This window comes from Myotis brandtii, unplaced genomic scaffold (assembly GCF_000412655.1).
Source record: "Myotis brandtii unplaced genomic scaffold, ASM41265v1 scaffold488, whole genome shotgun sequence".
In the NCBI taxonomy this organism is placed as follows: domain Eukaryota; kingdom Metazoa; phylum Chordata; class Mammalia; order Chiroptera; family Vespertilionidae; genus Myotis; species Myotis brandtii.
In genome coordinates this window covers 1224237-1241502 of record NW_005368638.1, presented here as the reverse complement: position 1 = coordinate 1241502, position 17266 = coordinate 1224237, and the positions used below count along the sequence as shown (strand labels likewise).

The window sequence follows — 17266 nt, the reverse complement described above, 5'->3', positions numbered from 1 at the left end:
CATACCATCTTTTATTTCTTGTGCTTATTAAAATCCACCTACTCGTGACGGGAAGTGATAGCCAACAGGTGGCACTAGGTTGAAAAGAACCAGGTTGTTTCAAGATTGTGAGTACCTTCTACTTTTTCAATTTTAAGAAGAAATAGTCATCTCTCCCAAAGGAAAGATTGCTAAAGTATACTGTTTGTATTTATTTCCCACAGTCCAGTTCAAAGGATGAATTGAAATAAAGTTTGTCTGATGTTGCAGAAAATCACACAAGAAGAATGAATAACTTACTCTCAGTTTAATACCTGCATTTCACATGTATGACAAAAGGGTAAAATAAGAAGGCTGAAATCCTGAAAATGTGTATTTGCTTTTTTATTCAAAAGTCCATGATTCTTTGGGAAGTTATACAAGATTATTTTCCAGTCAGACCATAATTTCCATGAATTCTATATAACCATGAGTTTGAAAGGTTCCTGCTCCCCCACCCCAATTCACTTTGGGCACCTGGGTGTGAAATGTCACTTCTGAAAGATGGAGAAAATGTGAATACTGGGCTTTTATCACAGTTCTCCTTTCCTCATGAAAAATTTTCTGATTGCTGAATTTAGAATATTGAGTCAAGAAAGATTAGCAATATCTCACCAATAAAAAAATTTTTCTAACTAAGAATATAGCTGTCTCAGAAAAAAAAAATTAGAAACAGCAGCCAGTTCTCAGAGGTAAAAGAGCAATGGCTTAACCTTCCCAACTAATTCCAATTCTAAATTCAGAATCGCTCGGCAGCGCCAGGAGGGGCGCAGGAGCCTGGCGCGGGCTGGCTTCCTGAGCTGAAGGCAGTGCTGCTCCGGCAATCCCAGGGCTGTGCCCTGCGGGAGGCCTCCTCATGTGCAGAGGAGCGACCTGGAAGACAGGATGTGCTGATTGCCATGGAAACAAGGAGTCTAACCACTGGACTGGCAATTACGAGAGGATTTAGCCAAAGAATTTTTAAAACCTGATGAGCAAAGTGCATCATTTAGAAAGCATCCCACTGTTGGCTCTTCACTCAGCCCATTAAAGAGAAGCTCCTACCAAACCCAGGAAGGAACAGCCGACACAGACAATCCTTGGCCGGTACTTAAATGCGAAGAACACAGCTCCCATTTCTCATATGTGAGAGGAGTCATGAGCTTCGTATTGGCCTCTGTGGGTGAACTCAAATTTCTTTTTTTGTTACTTCAAATCCACTCAGATTTCCAAGAAACATATCCCCCCAAAATCTGGGTTTTTCAGCGTCATTAGAGTTTCATGGATTTTTCTGAGTACTACTGTTAAGCTGACAAGGGTTGGGGGAGTCTTATCCCACCCCTTCTCCCAAAACCTAATAAAATAAGACTTTTTTATTTCAAAACAAAAGGTGCTAATGTTATGAAACTGGGGGGAATAAGACACTATGACAGTCCGCTTCCATTTTAATTTACATTGGACTGTTTCCTACCTCTCGCACTCATACTTGGTTAAACTTCAGGGAGACAGGGAGGGAGGAAGGGAGGGAGGAGGGAACTGCAAAACCTCCTGACAGCGTGGCCGGTCCATGCAAGGTCAAGGGCTTATTTCTTCTGCCAGCCACGGATTCACCAATATTTTCCCCATTGAAGAAGTCTGCGTGAAGAGGGTGGGTGAGCAGGGAGTACACAAGTAGACCACAGTTTTCCCTCAACGACAGCCCTATGTCCTTAGTGGCAATGGACTCCATCCGCCATCATGGCAACATCTCTTCACAGCAAGCAACATCTCTCCTTAAAACTCTTCTTGTTCTTGCTGCTTTTCTTGCCATTTTTGTCCTTGTTTTCTGACACCTTCTTTGCTCTGATTTCTCTCATTAGATCAAAGAACACCTGGGGTGAGGAGGAAAGGGTGAAAAGAACAGGAAGGAAAAAGCCATTTAATGATTTTAGGAAGCAATTAAACTAAGGATAAAATCATACTCATTCTTATAAACTATATGCAATCAAAAACAAACCACCTAGAGCAAATAAGATTAACATTAAAAACATATTCTAATTGCCCTGGCTGTTGCTCAGTAGTTAGAGCATCGGCCCAAGCACTGAAGGGTCTCGGGTTCGATTCCCAGTCAAGGGCGTGTACCTGGGTTGCAGGTTTGATCCCTGGCCCCAGGCCAGGTTGCAGGAGGCGGCAACCAATCCCCCCCCCCCCCCCCCCCCCCCCCCCCCCTCCTTCCCTTCCACTCTCAGGATGATGAGGGATAAAACAACACAGAACAGACCTACTACAGGTGGTGACGTCACAGATCCTGAGAGTGACAGGAGGAATCAGACTCGCTAGCATGGCCAACCACCAGAAAAGGAAATGATGTAAGTATCTGTTCTTGTTTAATCCTTACAAGGACCATAAGAAGGTGGGAACGTCATTACGCATGACAGTCCCCACAGAGCTCAACAGCAGGCCCAGGAACACAGTTGTGTGTGGTGATGGGGGGGAGGAGGTGGTCATAAACAAAAGCTCCTGCATATGAAACTGGGGAACAGGAGGGAGACGTGCTGGCAGGCCACCCTCCCCAGGCACACCCCTGCCCTAATTCTGAGGAACAACCCTCCGCTGTTCCTTGCAATGTCAGCTGAAAGGAACTTTATCAAGAACAGACAAGACTCATTCTTTGAATGTCAGTATGTTGTTTAGATACAGATTATCATTTGTCACAATAGTTTGGGTTTTGCCCTCTGCTCCCAGCAATTGTGCCAAAGTACTGACTATACCCAAGCAGACAAATATGCCCCCAAAAAGAAACATTTGCGATTGTTCCTAGAGAATGACGAGACAAAGTGGGGGGCGCGGGCAGGCTTGTCTTTGGCGGTTCACAGACCACAGCTGCCTTATCTTCCCAGGCCCAGAGCCGCCACAGGAAGTGAGCTCGGGCTTTCTGAGGGGGGACCTGAGTCTTCCCCCAGCTCAGGCACAGAGAGGACTCCCCCAGACGGGAGCAGGCTGACGTCAGCACCCGGGCAGGAAAGCACCCCACCCACACAGCAACAGTGAAGGGCTCCAGACTTACAGGTTTCCCTTTCTGTTCTAACAAATGGCGGGGGAGGGGAATGGAGGGTGTCCAACTCAAAAATGACAAAACTGTGCCTGGGCTGATCTGACCAACAACCTCCCTTCCTGCGAATTGTTTCCTGAGGAACACAGTGCCGCAGCCAGAAGCTTCTGCTGCTTCTTGCTTGGCAGGTCAAGTGTTCCCGTGGAGGAAGGGGTGATGACAAGCTGCTGAGCGACAGCCTCCCCGCCCCCACCCCATCCAAAAACTGCAGGCAACAGCCCCCTACAGCTAGGAAGCAATTTTATAGAAAGAAAGTGCTTTGGCATAGCACGGAATCAACATAAGAGTTGGGACAATAACACAAAGAGTGGCTGACAGGTGAGCCTACTTCTGGTGCAGACAGACTACACCTGAAGAGCTCTAAGTGGCGCTGCCAAAGTGCCTCTAAACCAGTGGTTCTCAGCCTTGGCTGCACATTAGAATCACCTGGGAATCTTTTTAAAATCCTGATTTCTGGGCCTCATCCTCCGGAAATTCTGTTTCTTTGTTACGAGGTGGGGCCACAACATTAGTAACAAAGAAATAGAATTTCCAGAGGATGAGGCCCAGAAATCAGGATTTTAAAAAGGTTCCCAGGTGATTCTAATGTGCAGCCAAGGTTGAGAACCACTGCTCTAAAGTGAACTCCTGCTAACACAGCCTTCTAACCTTGGCCACCTTCATCCAGCTGGTTTAAAGCTGCAGCAAAGCTGGCTCACCAATCGCTCCCTCTTCTGGAGGGAAGTCAAGGAGACTATCTCCATAAGAAAGAGAAACCAAGGAAGCCAAGTGGGGGATTGGATGCTGATGCTGCACAAGGCAGAGCAGACACGCCCACTGTGGCTGAAGGGCACTGGGCTGAGGCTTCACAAGGCAGGAACCAGGAGCAGAACCAGGAGCAAACCCGGAGCAGGGCAGAGGTGAGGCACGGAGCGCATCTTTAGTCTGTCCCCTGTAGCTCTGTATTTTTTTAAAGGCCTATCGACAGCAATCACTGGTAGGTGGGTTTCCAAATTGTCACTGTTCATCATGATCAAGATCATCCTTTCATTAGCTTCAGAGGTTTGAAAAGGAAAGTATGCTGATGGGAGGGAAGAGAAGAGAAATCCCTGGGGAGCTGACTCCTGAGGGCAAGCACTACTCAGAGGCTCAGCTCTAAGACAGAAGGCCTTGGCTCTGCCTGCGATGGTTAAGGTGAAAGGATAAATCCAACCAGTAACTCTGTGAGGGCAAAATCACCACAGGCCGAGTTCCTCGGGGGAACGCCCCAAGCTGTGCCTGGAGACCAGGCCCTGGGCTGGGAGAGCATGGGGAAGCTACAGAGAAGTCCTCACGGAACACCGGGGTTATGTTCATGACTCAAAGCAAGCTGAAGAAACCAGTGTCATCGTAGATTAACTAATATAAACAAGAGCTAAGTTCCCACGGCATCTCAGTGCTGTAAGGGAAGGACGCTGAAGGAAACGGAAGGAAATGACCTTATCGGAGGACCTGCAGCGCTGGTGCCCACCTTGCAGCATCTTCACAAACCACACCCTCTTCTCCCCGCCCTTGCTAAGCACTCTAACGAGGCTCATGACAAAGTGACAGGACTCTGAGCTGTGTTGAACCCACGGTCAAACCCTCCCAATGCTTCTCATTACAACAACATCGACCTGGAAAAATCCCTAGTTCCCATAAATGGTCCCTTAAAATCAAACAGATGAGACGTCTGGATTCTGCTGTTCTCAAGTCTGTTTCCAAGAAACTCACAGAGCGCGCCCACCTTGTCCACGTTGGCCCGAGTCTTGGCCGAGGTCTCCACGTACTGCACGCCCCACTCCTCTGCTTTGCTCCGCGCCTCCTCCACCGGCACCTGCCTCCGCTCCTCCAAGTCCGACTTGTTTCCCACCACAAGCAATGGGATCTTATCTTCTTCAGCCTTAACACGGAGGATCTGCTCCCTACAGCGTTACATCAAAATAAAGCCACCCAGAATGAGACGCTTTCCAAAGGCAGAAGAAGGAATTGCATTCTTACGCCATGTGCCAAAGATGCATCCCCTCGCCTGCCATGAACTGGCCAAGGGTCTCCAAAGTCTGGTTCTCAGAATGGCCGGGGGTGCTCATTGCAGATGCAGACTCCGGGCCCCACAGAAGTAAGTACCTGCATGGAGCCCAGGATTCTGCATTTCAACAGGTCCCCCAATTTATGCCTAGGTACAAAAGAAGAAAAAAACACAGGGGCCTCTAGGATAAAAACCAGTTAAAAGAAGTACCTTCATACATAAAATGCTTAATAATTCCCCTGAAAAAAGATGGCATGATTTCTCTGTGACAATAAAAGCTATGAAATCCAGTGTTTTTCATATGGAACGTAGCAGTCAATTAGATCATGACATCAATTTAGTGGGTCACAGCAGTAATTTTCTCCCTTAGTGAAAAAGAATATAAAGGAACATCGGAGGAGCCTCTAGTAGCCCAGTGAGCCTGGTTCTGTGCAACTTCTGCTGTATTACGTCTACGTGTGTGTGTGCACCTGCCTTCCCCACCCCACCCCCAGGTCCATTTAGACACAATAAATTACAGGCCACACTATGGGGACAGCTATGTTAGGCAGAAATTGTATTTAATGTGCATTAGTTTTCCACACAAAGTGGAAAAAAAAAAGGAAATATTCCAAGGTCCATGAAAAAGTACTTCAAAAACATCTTCTCTAAAAGAACTGCTACCTATAGCACATTAAATTTTACTTCCACTGAAAATAAACAGCTGTCTAAAGTTACTAATCAAAACCAAATATTAAAAAAATTAAATATTTCACTTGTACTGTTCTGATCCAGCGAGGACACTGCTACATTCCAATACATCAGAGGCCCTTCAAATATGTACTTCATGGAGATTTGCATTGATTCGTATATGATATAGGATAACATTTCATAATAAAAATATTTAAAATTTTTCCATACAGTTGACTGAAGTACCAGATATCAAGTTATTTTAAGAAAAATGAAAAAGAAGAAAAGTTAGAGATAGCTTGAAAATGCTATCCCCTACATTTCAACAGGGGTCAAAGAGCCTGCTACATTTAGAAGCTATGTGATCAACATAAACTATGAACAATAAAAACTGATAGCTTTCTGGTTCAGTCTTGCACAGGCAAGTAAAATTAGCTCATTAATAAATATATTGATCCAAAAATGGGAGTACCAAGTACTGGTCTCCTGTAACAAAACCCATTTCTCTAGTTTATAGAATACATCCAGGGAAAATTTCAAAATAGAGTATATTGACATTTTATTTTATGTTGGGTTTTCTAATGTGGAAGGTAAGTACAGAAATGCTATGTTTTACAGCTGCTAACAGGCATAAAGTAAAGGGAATGAGTGTAGCCACAACAGCCCAGATCATCGCCTGAATCCAATGACATAAGGAATGTGGACAGCCTGAGATTTGTCAGAGTTCACGTCAGGAGAACTAGCGTCCCTTCCTTTTTCTTTTAGGGAGTCATCTGTCCTTTTTCCTTTAAGGATCCCTCTTCTCTAATCACAACCAAAACCCTTCTCCTAAGATGAGACGAGGCTGCTCTAACTCTCTGAGAATAAATGAATAGTATAAGTGTGTGTGTGTGTGGGGGGGGGGGCGTATAATCCAGGGAAGACAGGACAAGGGTGGCAAGGGTGGCACCATCTATTCTCTGGAGATGACTCCAACTACCCAACATTTCCTTGCGTGGTGAGTCAAAGAGCAACAGGAAATCAAAGGCTTAGGAAAGGGAAGAAAAGGAAGTAGTGTGTGTGTCTGTCCTGTTTTACCGCAAGGAGACATAAAAACAGGATTCTGTAGCTGCAAACACAGCTACGAAGCCATGGGCTACATCCACGTTCAGAAACCTCAAGGTGTGTCGGAGTCTAAAAAGGAGCAGGACGTCTCACACTCTAGTTTCAGAGAACTGAGATGCTCAGCCTGAGGCCTTGCAACTCTGAGGCCTCCCTCACTACCTCCCACTCTCTCAGCCACCCCGAAGGCCCCCCGGTTTCCTTCCAAATCTTGGGAGGATATTTAGCTTCCTCATTTTCACCTAATTTCTGACCAAACTTGCTAAAGAATGAAAAAAATTACCGTGCTTGCTTTTCTTTTTTAGTTTCCTGTCAGACCCTAGATCTGGTTCTTATAGGAAAGAGCCATCACGACAGGTGTTTATGAGGAGGACAGCTGTGTACAATGGGATGGAATGGGGGAAAGAGAAAGATTCCCTTCCCACTGGAATTCCTAAGAATTATGCCAAATGGCTCACTACTTCCTTACAGCAAAATAAACGTACGGTCTCGTCCCACGTTTTCGAATGGATGCTAGCAGGGACTATTCTGCTCACTAGGGAAAGACCACAGGACCACACTGAGAAAAGGCTGGGGATGTGGCTCAACAAGGGGTAGCCACAGGTCCTGCCCTTAGGGATTTATGGTCGGAAGCACCATTTCATTTCACCAATTCGGATAAAGAAACAGCATCTCGATGCTGAGTAAACTTGCCGGGGTCACAAAACTGGTGAGTGGCAGGAACTCAAGCCCAGGTCTGCTTGCTTCTAAAGCAGTTCTTTCTATTCAACTACGCTAAGTCCTTCCGGTAGCAGCAAATGGTCACTCGGACTCACATCCTTCACTCGGCTGACCACGATTCATAAGCCTCAAAACAGAGCAAACATTACTTCTCTAGCGAAATTATAAAAAAGATATTTAACTCTTATCGAGCACCGTCTCTCAGGATGTATATGAAAGCAAACGGCAGGTTCTTGAATGTATAGAGTGGCTTTGTCCCTCGCAAGGACAACAGATTCTGAAGATAACTGAAATTTAGAAATTATTATAAAACAAGGAAGTCCAAAGAGATGATAACAAATAGTGGACTATAATGTGCCAGGGAATTCTTTAGAGAGATTCTTCCTAACTACAAGCTCAGCCCTCCCACTGCCCCTTCTAAGCCCAGGACGTGGGAAGGAAGGCAAACGGACCTGAACTCGGCCGTGGCTGTGAACGACTCGTGCTCTGTGATGGAGAACACGAGCAGAAAGCCCTCTCCGCTCCGGAAGTAGTTGTCTCGGATGGCCGCGTAGTCCTCCTGCCCCGCGGTGTCCAGAATGTCGATCTGCACTTCCTCTCCATCGAGAACCACTTTCTTCCTGTAGCTGTCAGCTTTGGTAGGTTCGTAGTCTTCTACAAACTGAGGACAGAAACATCAGCAGCAACAATCAACAAAGGTTGTAGGGAAATAAAATCTGCCAAAAAGTAAATGTCAACATCGAGTGCTTTACCTATGAGCAACTACGCATGACTGGGTGCCTATAATGATTACACTGTGTGTAAGACACTAAACTAAAAATAGCTTCCTATATAACACTTCTGTTCTTTATTGTTCATTCTACCATTTTTTATTTTGTTTTTAAACAAGAGCAGAAATTCCCATTTTACACATGAGCACAACACAGGGCAGTATTACTGTCAGTATTACGTTATAGTACAAGCACTGGCAACGGTGAGAACAGCCCAGCTGGTGCGGCGCAGTGTTTGGGTGCCCACCCAGGAAACAAGAAGTCACTGTTTGATTCGCAGTCAGGGCACACGCCCGGGTTGCGTGCTCGATCTCTTCCTCTCTCTAAAAATCAATAAAAGCACTTTTTTAAAAAAGGTGAGAAACAGGAGCTCCTACTCATAATCAGCAGAAGTAAAAAAACTCATCTGAAAAGTAATCTAACAAGAAGTATCAAGAGGCTTAAATAGCTACACAACATGACAAACTCCAGATGCCTCCACGATTCAATGTAAAAAATAAAACCATCGAGTACTAGAAGAACCCTGGGTGAAATCCGTTTACTACCTTTAAGTAGGAAAGGCCGTTTTAATAACTATGACTCAAAATCCAGAAGTCAGGTAAAAAAACATTTGATAAATTAGACTATGTAAAATCTGTTTGACATAACACACTATAAACAAAGACAAATGACAAACGAGGAAAAAATATCTGAAGCCATTTCACAAGGAGCTATATACAAAGCGTCTGCACAAAAAGATCAACAATCCAATGGGGAAAGTAGCAAAGGACATACACAATTCACAGAAAAGTAAATGCATGCGATGTTAAACCTACGAAAAGATGTTCTTCCTCACTAGTAAAGAAAACAAAAATTATAACTACATTGAAATACCATTTTCACCTACCAACCAGCACCCCAAACTTGCCTGACAACATACTCTGGGGAGGAGGGGCCCTGAGGAGGAGGGATCCTGGGGAGGAGGAGCCCTGGGGAGGTGGGACTCTGGGGAAGAGGGGCCATAAGGAGGAGGCACCCTGGGGAGGAGTAGACACAATACAAATAGACAAAAGGATAAACAAAACATGGCATAATGGAATACTATTCAGTCTTAAAAAGGAATGAAGGACTGCTTCATGCTACAACATTGATATACCTTGACAAACTATGGTAAGTAAAAGCCAAACACAGTCACATATTATATGAGTGAATTTACATGAAATGTCCAGAATAGACAAATCTGTGGAAACAGAAAGCAGATCAGTGGTGGCTGGGACCTTGGGAAGGGAATGGAGAGTGACTGATAATGGGTATGCAGTGTTTGGGGGGTGATGTTCTGGAATTAGACAGTAGTGATGGTTGTACAAATTTGTGAATATACGAAAAAAATATGGAATTGTACACTTTTAAAAGGGTAAATTTTATGGTATATGAATTACCTCATTTTTAAAAAAAAAAAAGAAATACTACTACAACATGGATGAACTTTCAAAACATTGTGCTACATGAAAGAAGCCAGATATAAAGGTCACATATTGTACAATTCCATTCCTATAAAACATCCAGAATAGGCAAATCCATAAAACCAGAGAGCGGCTGTCAGGGGTGAGGTGGCAGGGGAGCAGTAATGAGGAATGGCTGCTATATGCAGGGGTTGGGGCAGAACTAGTGATGAAATGTATACAGTGGTGATGCTCACACACCTGTGTGAATACACTAAAAATCACTGAACTGTGAGTTCCATGGTACGTGAATTATCCTATCTAATAAAGAGGGAATATGCTAATTGACCCTCACACCATTGCAAAGATGGCAGCGCCCACAGCCAATAAGGAGGGAATATGCTAATTGACTGCCCCGCCCGCAAAGATGGCAGCACCCACAGCCACTGGGCGGCGCCCAGTCCCTTCAGCCCCCCAGCCGCCCAGGGCCAGCCCAAGGCGCAGGCAAGCCTCGGATGTCGGCTGCCTAGCCACCCAGGGCTGGCCCGAGGGACGACCAAACGACTGAACAAGCAGGCTCCGTAGGGCGACCAGGCCGGCAGGGGGATTAGTGAGGGGAGACCAAACAACCGAACAGCAGGCTGCCTGGGGCGACCAGGCCCGCAGCGGGGGCAGTTGGGGGCAACCCAACTGGACAACCAATTTATATATATAAAAGCTTAAGTGCCCTAACCGGTTTGGCTCAGTGGATAGAGAGTCGGCTGGTGGACTGAGGGGTCCCAGGTTCGATTCTGGTCAAAGGCATGTATCTTGGTTGTGGGCACATCCCCAGTAGGGGGTGTGCAGGAGGCAGCTGGTGGATGTTTCTCTCTTATCGATGTTTCTAACTCTCTACCCCTCTTCCTTCCTCTCTGTAAAAAATCAATAAAGTATATATTTTTTTTAAAAAAGCCTAAGTGACCATCGCAACCGAACAGACGACTGAACAGGCTTTGTGGAGTGACCAGGCCCACAGGGGGGTTAGTGAGGGGCAACCAGGCCAGCACGCAGAGGCAGTGAGGGGTGATCAGGCCGGGGGCAGGGGCAATAGGGGCGACCAGGCAGGCAGGCAGGTGAGCGATTAGTAGCCAGCGGTCCAAGATTGTGAGAGGGATGTTCAACTGCCGGTCTAGACCAGCAGTCTGATATCCCCCGAGGGGTCCCGGATTGGAGAGGGTGCAGGCTGGGCTGAGGGGACTCCCCGTGCATGAATTTTGTGCACTGGGCCTCTAGTATCTTAATAAAACTCTAACTTACATTGTTAAAGATTTAAAAGTTGAATTGAAAATATCAACGCGAACTTAGGGACCTCCGAAGAAAACTCTTGAAAAGAGCCTTGCATTGCCAATTAGAAGCTACCAGCTCATATGATTTTAAACCTAAAAATAAAAATACTAAAAGATGTTTAGTATTAGGTATCTTCTATTCACCCTAAAAATTATCTTAAAATAGAGAGCATGCAACTTTGCCTATGCCTCTCAAGTGTCCTTCCTTTAACTCCCTCCACAGAGACACATACCCGGCAGCCCCACCCCTGCAGCTCGATCTCCGACACCTCAGAGCATCTCAAGGGCATATTTCTGAGCTTTCAAGGTTCACACCTGCAAGAGCTGCACGGAGTCCTCTGACACCAGGAATCAGAATGTCCCGATGTGAATGCGTACCTCTGTGCTGGGGGAAAGGTGCTTATTATGAGAACATTAGATCATAATCTTGACGCTTACATTTTTCCACAGAAAGAGGAAATCTCCGAAGTCATGTATCTGTTAAGATGAATCATACCGCTGGCCTTGCAGGGATGTGTGCGATTCAGTCCCAGACGCCCAAGACGCGCAAGTCCAAGACAAACTTCACGCACACCCCTGTGCTGGGCCGGCTTTTCTAGCCACTCCAAGTCTGAAGTCTCCCACCATCAACCTCACCTCACTGGAAACGGCAAATAGCTTCAAAAGTCTTCAAATATTTTAGGCCAAGGGTAAAATGATTAAAATCTCCCTCTAATTTTCTCAAATTCAAAAGTAAAGAACTGTGGGACTGTGGCTCCTTCCATAATCCAATTTCCATGGCAATTCCACCACATACGCGGGATTTCTTCTGAACCAAGGGGAAAACATTGGGCCAGAAACAGAGTGTGAACGGCCCGTGACACTTCAGACCACTGGCCTCCCAAGTACAGACGCAATTTCCTTTCCTATGACATCAGGTTAACTTGTTGATCTTTCAGGCAGGAGCTGCCATGCCGGGCCACATGTCAGAACTGCGTTGTAAAAAGAAAGATTCCTGGTTCCCAATTCCAGAAATGCTATTCAGAATTTTTTTAAAAGATCCCTCATGAGATTCTATGATCAGCCCGCTCTGGGAATCACCGCTAAGGTCTCTTCAAGATCCAAAATTATGATTCTGGAACTACACCGTCCAATGTAGCAGCCCCCAGGCAAGTCTGCAGTGCCCAGGAGCCCCGGTACTGGACATAGAGACACAGAGCACTCCGTCACTGAGAAGGCTCGGCTGGACAACACTGATGGAGCAGTTGGCTGAAGACTCCCCCAAGCACATACCACTCCACTCTAGTCTTCCCTTGCTCTGCTTTCGTTTTACTGACTCTTCAATAACTGCTGCCTCCTAGTCCTCAAATATGTTAGTCTGTGAGAAAAATAGCCCAAGATTAAGCATAGCTTTCCTTTGCTTCTCTGAAGAAGCTAAAGAGAACACTGGACTTTTAGCATGCATCATTTCCCTCTCTCCTGCCCTTCACACATGCAAACATACATCATAGGAATGAACAATCCAGACCAGACTCCTGGTCTCCCAGGGGTTGCAGAGCAGAGCAGAGGGCTCCTGTCCCCAGAGCTCTGCCTCTGATCCGGGCTTCTCCACAGCGGCACCACGGACATCTGGACGGATAGCTCTCTCCTGTGCGCTGGAGGAGGTTAAGAGCATGCGAGCTAGTAGTACCTGCCCCCATATGTGACAACCAAAAACATGGGACATTGCCAATTATTCACTCTTTTTTGTTGTTGTTAATCCTCACCCAAGGACATTTTTCCCTTTTTTTAAAAAAAAAGAGTGGAAGAGAAGGGGAGAGACAGAGAGAGAAAAACATCCTGACCGGGGCTAGGGATCGAGCCTGCAACTGAGGTATATCCCTTGACCGGAATCGAACTTGGGACCCTTCAGTCCAAGAGCTGATGCTCTATCCACTGAGCCAAGCTGGCTAGGGCCAATTATTCATTCTTTTTTAAGAACATATTTTTTTTATCAATTTGAGAGAGGAAGGGAGAGGGAGAGATAGAAACATCAATGATGAGAATCAGTGTCCGCCTGCCTCCTGCATGCCCCCTACTGGGGGTGAAGCCCCCAACCCAAGCATGTGCCCTGACTGGGAATCAAACCATGATCTCCTGGTTCAGGTCAATGCTCAACCACTTAGCCACACCGGCCAAGCCAATTATTAAATCTTTAGGGGGCAAAATCCCCTTCCCTCATCTCATTAACAAACTACACCTCTAATCCTGTCTCCTTCATCTTAATTCCTCTCCTGACTCTCTGTTCTTCCCCTGTTACAAAAGAAAAGTAAGGAATTTTTCCTAAGAATATCAGGTTAATAAGCAAAAACAGACTCAGACTTCAAAATTTACATCTCTTCTTTTATGCAAATATGTGTGGGTAAATTAAGGAGATTCTGCTAGATATGAGATAGAGAAAAGCGAGCATCAAAAACAAAACTTTCTCACATATGATATAGCCAAGTATGACCCAGGAGAGATCCCCAGTAGGGGGCATGCAGGAGGCAGCCGATGGATGTATCGCTCTCGCATCGATGTTTCTCTTTTCTCTCCTCTCCTTTCCTCTCTCTCTAAAAATCAATAAAAAATCTTTTTCAGTCCAGCTGGCGTGGCTCAGTGGTTAAGCGTCAAATTATGAACCAGAAGGTCACGGTTCAGTTCCTGGTCAGGACACATGCCCAGGTTGCGAGCTTGATCCCCAGTGTGGGGCATGTAGGAGGCAGCCCATCAATGATTTTGTCTCATCATTGATGTTTTTATCTCTCTCCCTCTCCCTTCCTCTCTGAAATCAATAAAAATAAGTAAATAAATACATTTTTTAAATCTTTTTCAAAAAATCCATTATAAAAAATTTTGAATGACTGGCTTCTAACCAACAGAATATGGCAATGGGCATGAATGAGATTACCAATGATTACACGTACTTATGTAAGAGTCTGTCGTAGCTAAGCAGACAGACTTTCCTCCTGGCCTTGAAGAAACAACGGCCGTGGTGTGAATACTGAGGAGAGGGCCTGGTGGCAGGGACCATGGTGTGAACACCTGTGGAGAGGGCCTGGTGGCCTGGTGGCAGGGACCGTGGTGTTAATACTGAGGAGAGGGCCTGGTGGCAGGGACCATGGTGTGAACACCTGTGGAGAGGGCCTGGTGGCCTGGTGGCAGGGACCGTGGTGTGAATACTGAGGAGAGGGCCTGGTGGCAGGGACCATGGTGTGAACACCTATGGAGAGGGCCTGGTGGCAGGGACCATGGTGTGAACACCTGTGGAGAGGGCCTGGTGGCAGGGACCATGGTGTGAACACCTGTGGGGGGGGGCCTGGTGGTAGGGACCATGATGTGAACACCTGTGGGGAGGGCCTGGTGGCAGGGACCTCTAGGAGCTGTGCACCCCTATCCTCCATCTTCCAGCACCCAGGAAGGCTGGGAGAGGACGCAAGTCTCAGTTGAGCTCACAGCCACAGCTGACACCAAGACAGCCTTTGTGAGACCCTGGGCAGGACACCCAGCTAAGCTGTGCATATTCCTGACCCCTGGGAACTAGAGGTAGCAAATGCGTCCTTTCAAGCTGCTGAATTTGTAGAAATTTGTTACAGCAATAGAAAACTAATACAAATAGCAATCACAGTACAGCAAAATAACATTATTAACTGCCTTGTATACCTCTAGAATATGTTCCTACATTTTTTTGTGGTTGCTGTGTATTCTTTGAGTATCTTATCATATGCCAATGATTTTGAAATATTTCCTATAAAGAATAAAAATATAATTTAGTCTTTCCTATAGCCTAGTTGATCCAAAGTTCTTTTTTATTAATAGTTTAGAAAGGTTTTTTTCAGCTTCACAACTACTCGACATTACCAGTAATGAAACTTCTAGGACTATTATCAAATTTAGGATCCCTCTACTGAGCTTTCCTGTAAGATAGGGAAGAACTTTCCAGACTAGTTTCTAGCTCCATGTTTCCACCCTTGTTTCTCCTCCACCCACTCATCCAGTGCCAGGTATCGCAGGACACGCCCACACCAAGATACACCCCTGGGCTGCACTCCAGTCCCAGTGCCAGGTGAGTGAGCACCGTGGGCGAGGAATATTCCTGGAAGCCATTCCTACACTGGGATGGCTGGTGATGATAACCACAGGCCAAAGTGACTCCAAACCACATAAACATACACCACCAATCCCCAACTAAACTGTCCTCAATTCCTCTTCCCTCAGCTAGGTCCCAAGAATGGCCATGGCCACTCCAATACCACCCAACAGCAGGGGAGGCTGGACAGATGGAAAGCCTAGTGAAAAGGGGCGATGATCTTAATGAACGGTGGTTCCCACAGCTTCCTTTCACACATTCTGTGCAGTATGTGCCCGTGTGAAATGTGATCACATGAGAGGTCCCTGGGTTAAGCTCTAATCCAAACACTGCCTGTGGGATCAGTAACGGCCACCAAGCAGGGGCATTTGTGGCCACAGGAAACAAGACTGTGTTGTCATGCTCGACTCAGCATTAGTTCCATTACTCACCTCAAGGGATGGAAACCTGGGCAAGGATGGTGCAAGCTGTACCTGCTGCCTATCACTTGAGAGAAAATTAAGTCTTCTGACAGCTTAGCTGTCCCTTTCAACAGCTCCCAAAATCAACTGTCACGAAGCTAAGTATCAGACCCATTCTTCAGAAATCCCTGTACAAAGGTCCCTCCCCTCCCTTGCTCCTGTCAGAAAGACAGCTCAAAGTGTAACAAGGGAAATAATGCAAGCAGGGCCCTCACATCCCTACAAGACATAACAAAAATCAGCAATCCAGAGCATTTGCTGGTTAGACCCCTCATGAAGCTGTTGGGAAGCACCTCACCACGATCTGGCCCACGATCCTCCCTGCACGTGGGTGGACGGCACACACACAGGCTGGGGAGGGGACCCTGACCGCAGACAGGAGAAGGCGGGCTTACCTCATCGTACATGAACTGAAGCGTCAGGGCCGACTTGCCAACCCCTCCACTGCCAACCATGATCACCTTGTGCAGGGCCAAGGAGCTCTGGCTCTTGCTCTTGTTTGCAGCCATCCTGCTGGTTTGCTGAGGTTGCGACAGGGGACAGAAGACCCAGGTGAAGAGCTGCCAATGCGGAAGACAGACATGAGAGGCAGTTTGGTTTCTACCCAGTGCAATCCCCCTGCTCCAGGAACGCCTAACCGAGACATTCTCAGAAAACCCTTGTAGGCTCCAGGCAGAGAAACCCCCCAGCCCTCGGCAGTCATTCACCACAGTGCAGCCAGAGCAGCCAAGTCAAGAGAGAACGGGGATGGGCCTGTCAGGGGGACGGCAGGGAGACGGCCTGCCATGAAGGTCAACACACCCTCAGCACTGCCCCACCAGGGGGAATGCCCCGAGCCCGGTGCCCTACCTGCCCCAAGTCATCGGGAGCCACAGAGAACGCCGGCACTGGGGACTCGCTCTCTCTGTATCCTCACTCCACCCCCATTACACACCCCACACAGCCCTCGAGACTCAACACTCGGAGGTCAATGAAAAGGGTAAGTACATGTATTTTTCTGTAAGTACCCTTCACGAAGGAGAACTAAATTATTTACTTCAAGGATCATGATGGCATTACTTCTCGACCAACAACCTTAACTTACTCAGCTTTCATATACTAAAAACTTGGGGGAGGGGGAGTAAAGGTTTAGGGGTTTGGAAAAGGACCAAGGAGGCCTTTAAAATCAAAGAAATTTTAGGATAAAAGAGAACAATTACTAAGATTCAACCTCTGAGTTGTCAAAGGTTTGCCATAGGGCCAAATTACAACGGTAAGTTCTTTGGGTAAGATGCACATTTACCAAGTTGAACATTTATAGCCACTGCCATTTGAAGTTTTGAACCTCCATTCATTTGAAACTTGCCTAATACTATATGATCTCTTGTATTTGTCTTGTACTGTTTTTAACTCTTGAAATAACAAATTTTTTAATACTGTATGTCTTATTCCCTCCAACTAAGACTGTAAGCTCTTGGAGAGAAATGCCTGTATTATGCCCCTCACCCCATTCCTTACCAAGAGGGTCAACCTTGAACTGAACCTTGAACTCTTTCATTTTTTGGAATGCCCTTGGAATATGCATTCTAAAAACAGACACAACATGTTTTTAGTGAAAA

At 46.3% G+C, this 17266-nt stretch overlaps 1 protein-coding gene across 1 annotated transcript; it reads right to left on the bottom strand.

The window, feature by feature from the left end:
• Positions 1–271: 271 nt before the first annotated feature.
• On the bottom strand, positions 272–16256 carry RALB (v-ral simian leukemia viral oncogene homolog B). Its single transcript, XM_005876505.2, has 4 exons — positions 16064–16256; positions 8057–8265; positions 4833–5010; positions 272–1868 (listed from the first exon to the last, which is right to left on the bottom strand). The coding sequence occupies exons 1-4, from the start codon at positions 16175–16177 to the stop codon at positions 1749–1751; spliced, it is 621 nt and encodes a 206-aa protein (XP_005876567.1). The 5' UTR covers positions 16178–16256; the 3' UTR covers positions 272–1748.
• Between the last annotated feature and the right edge of the window lie 1010 nt (positions 16257–17266).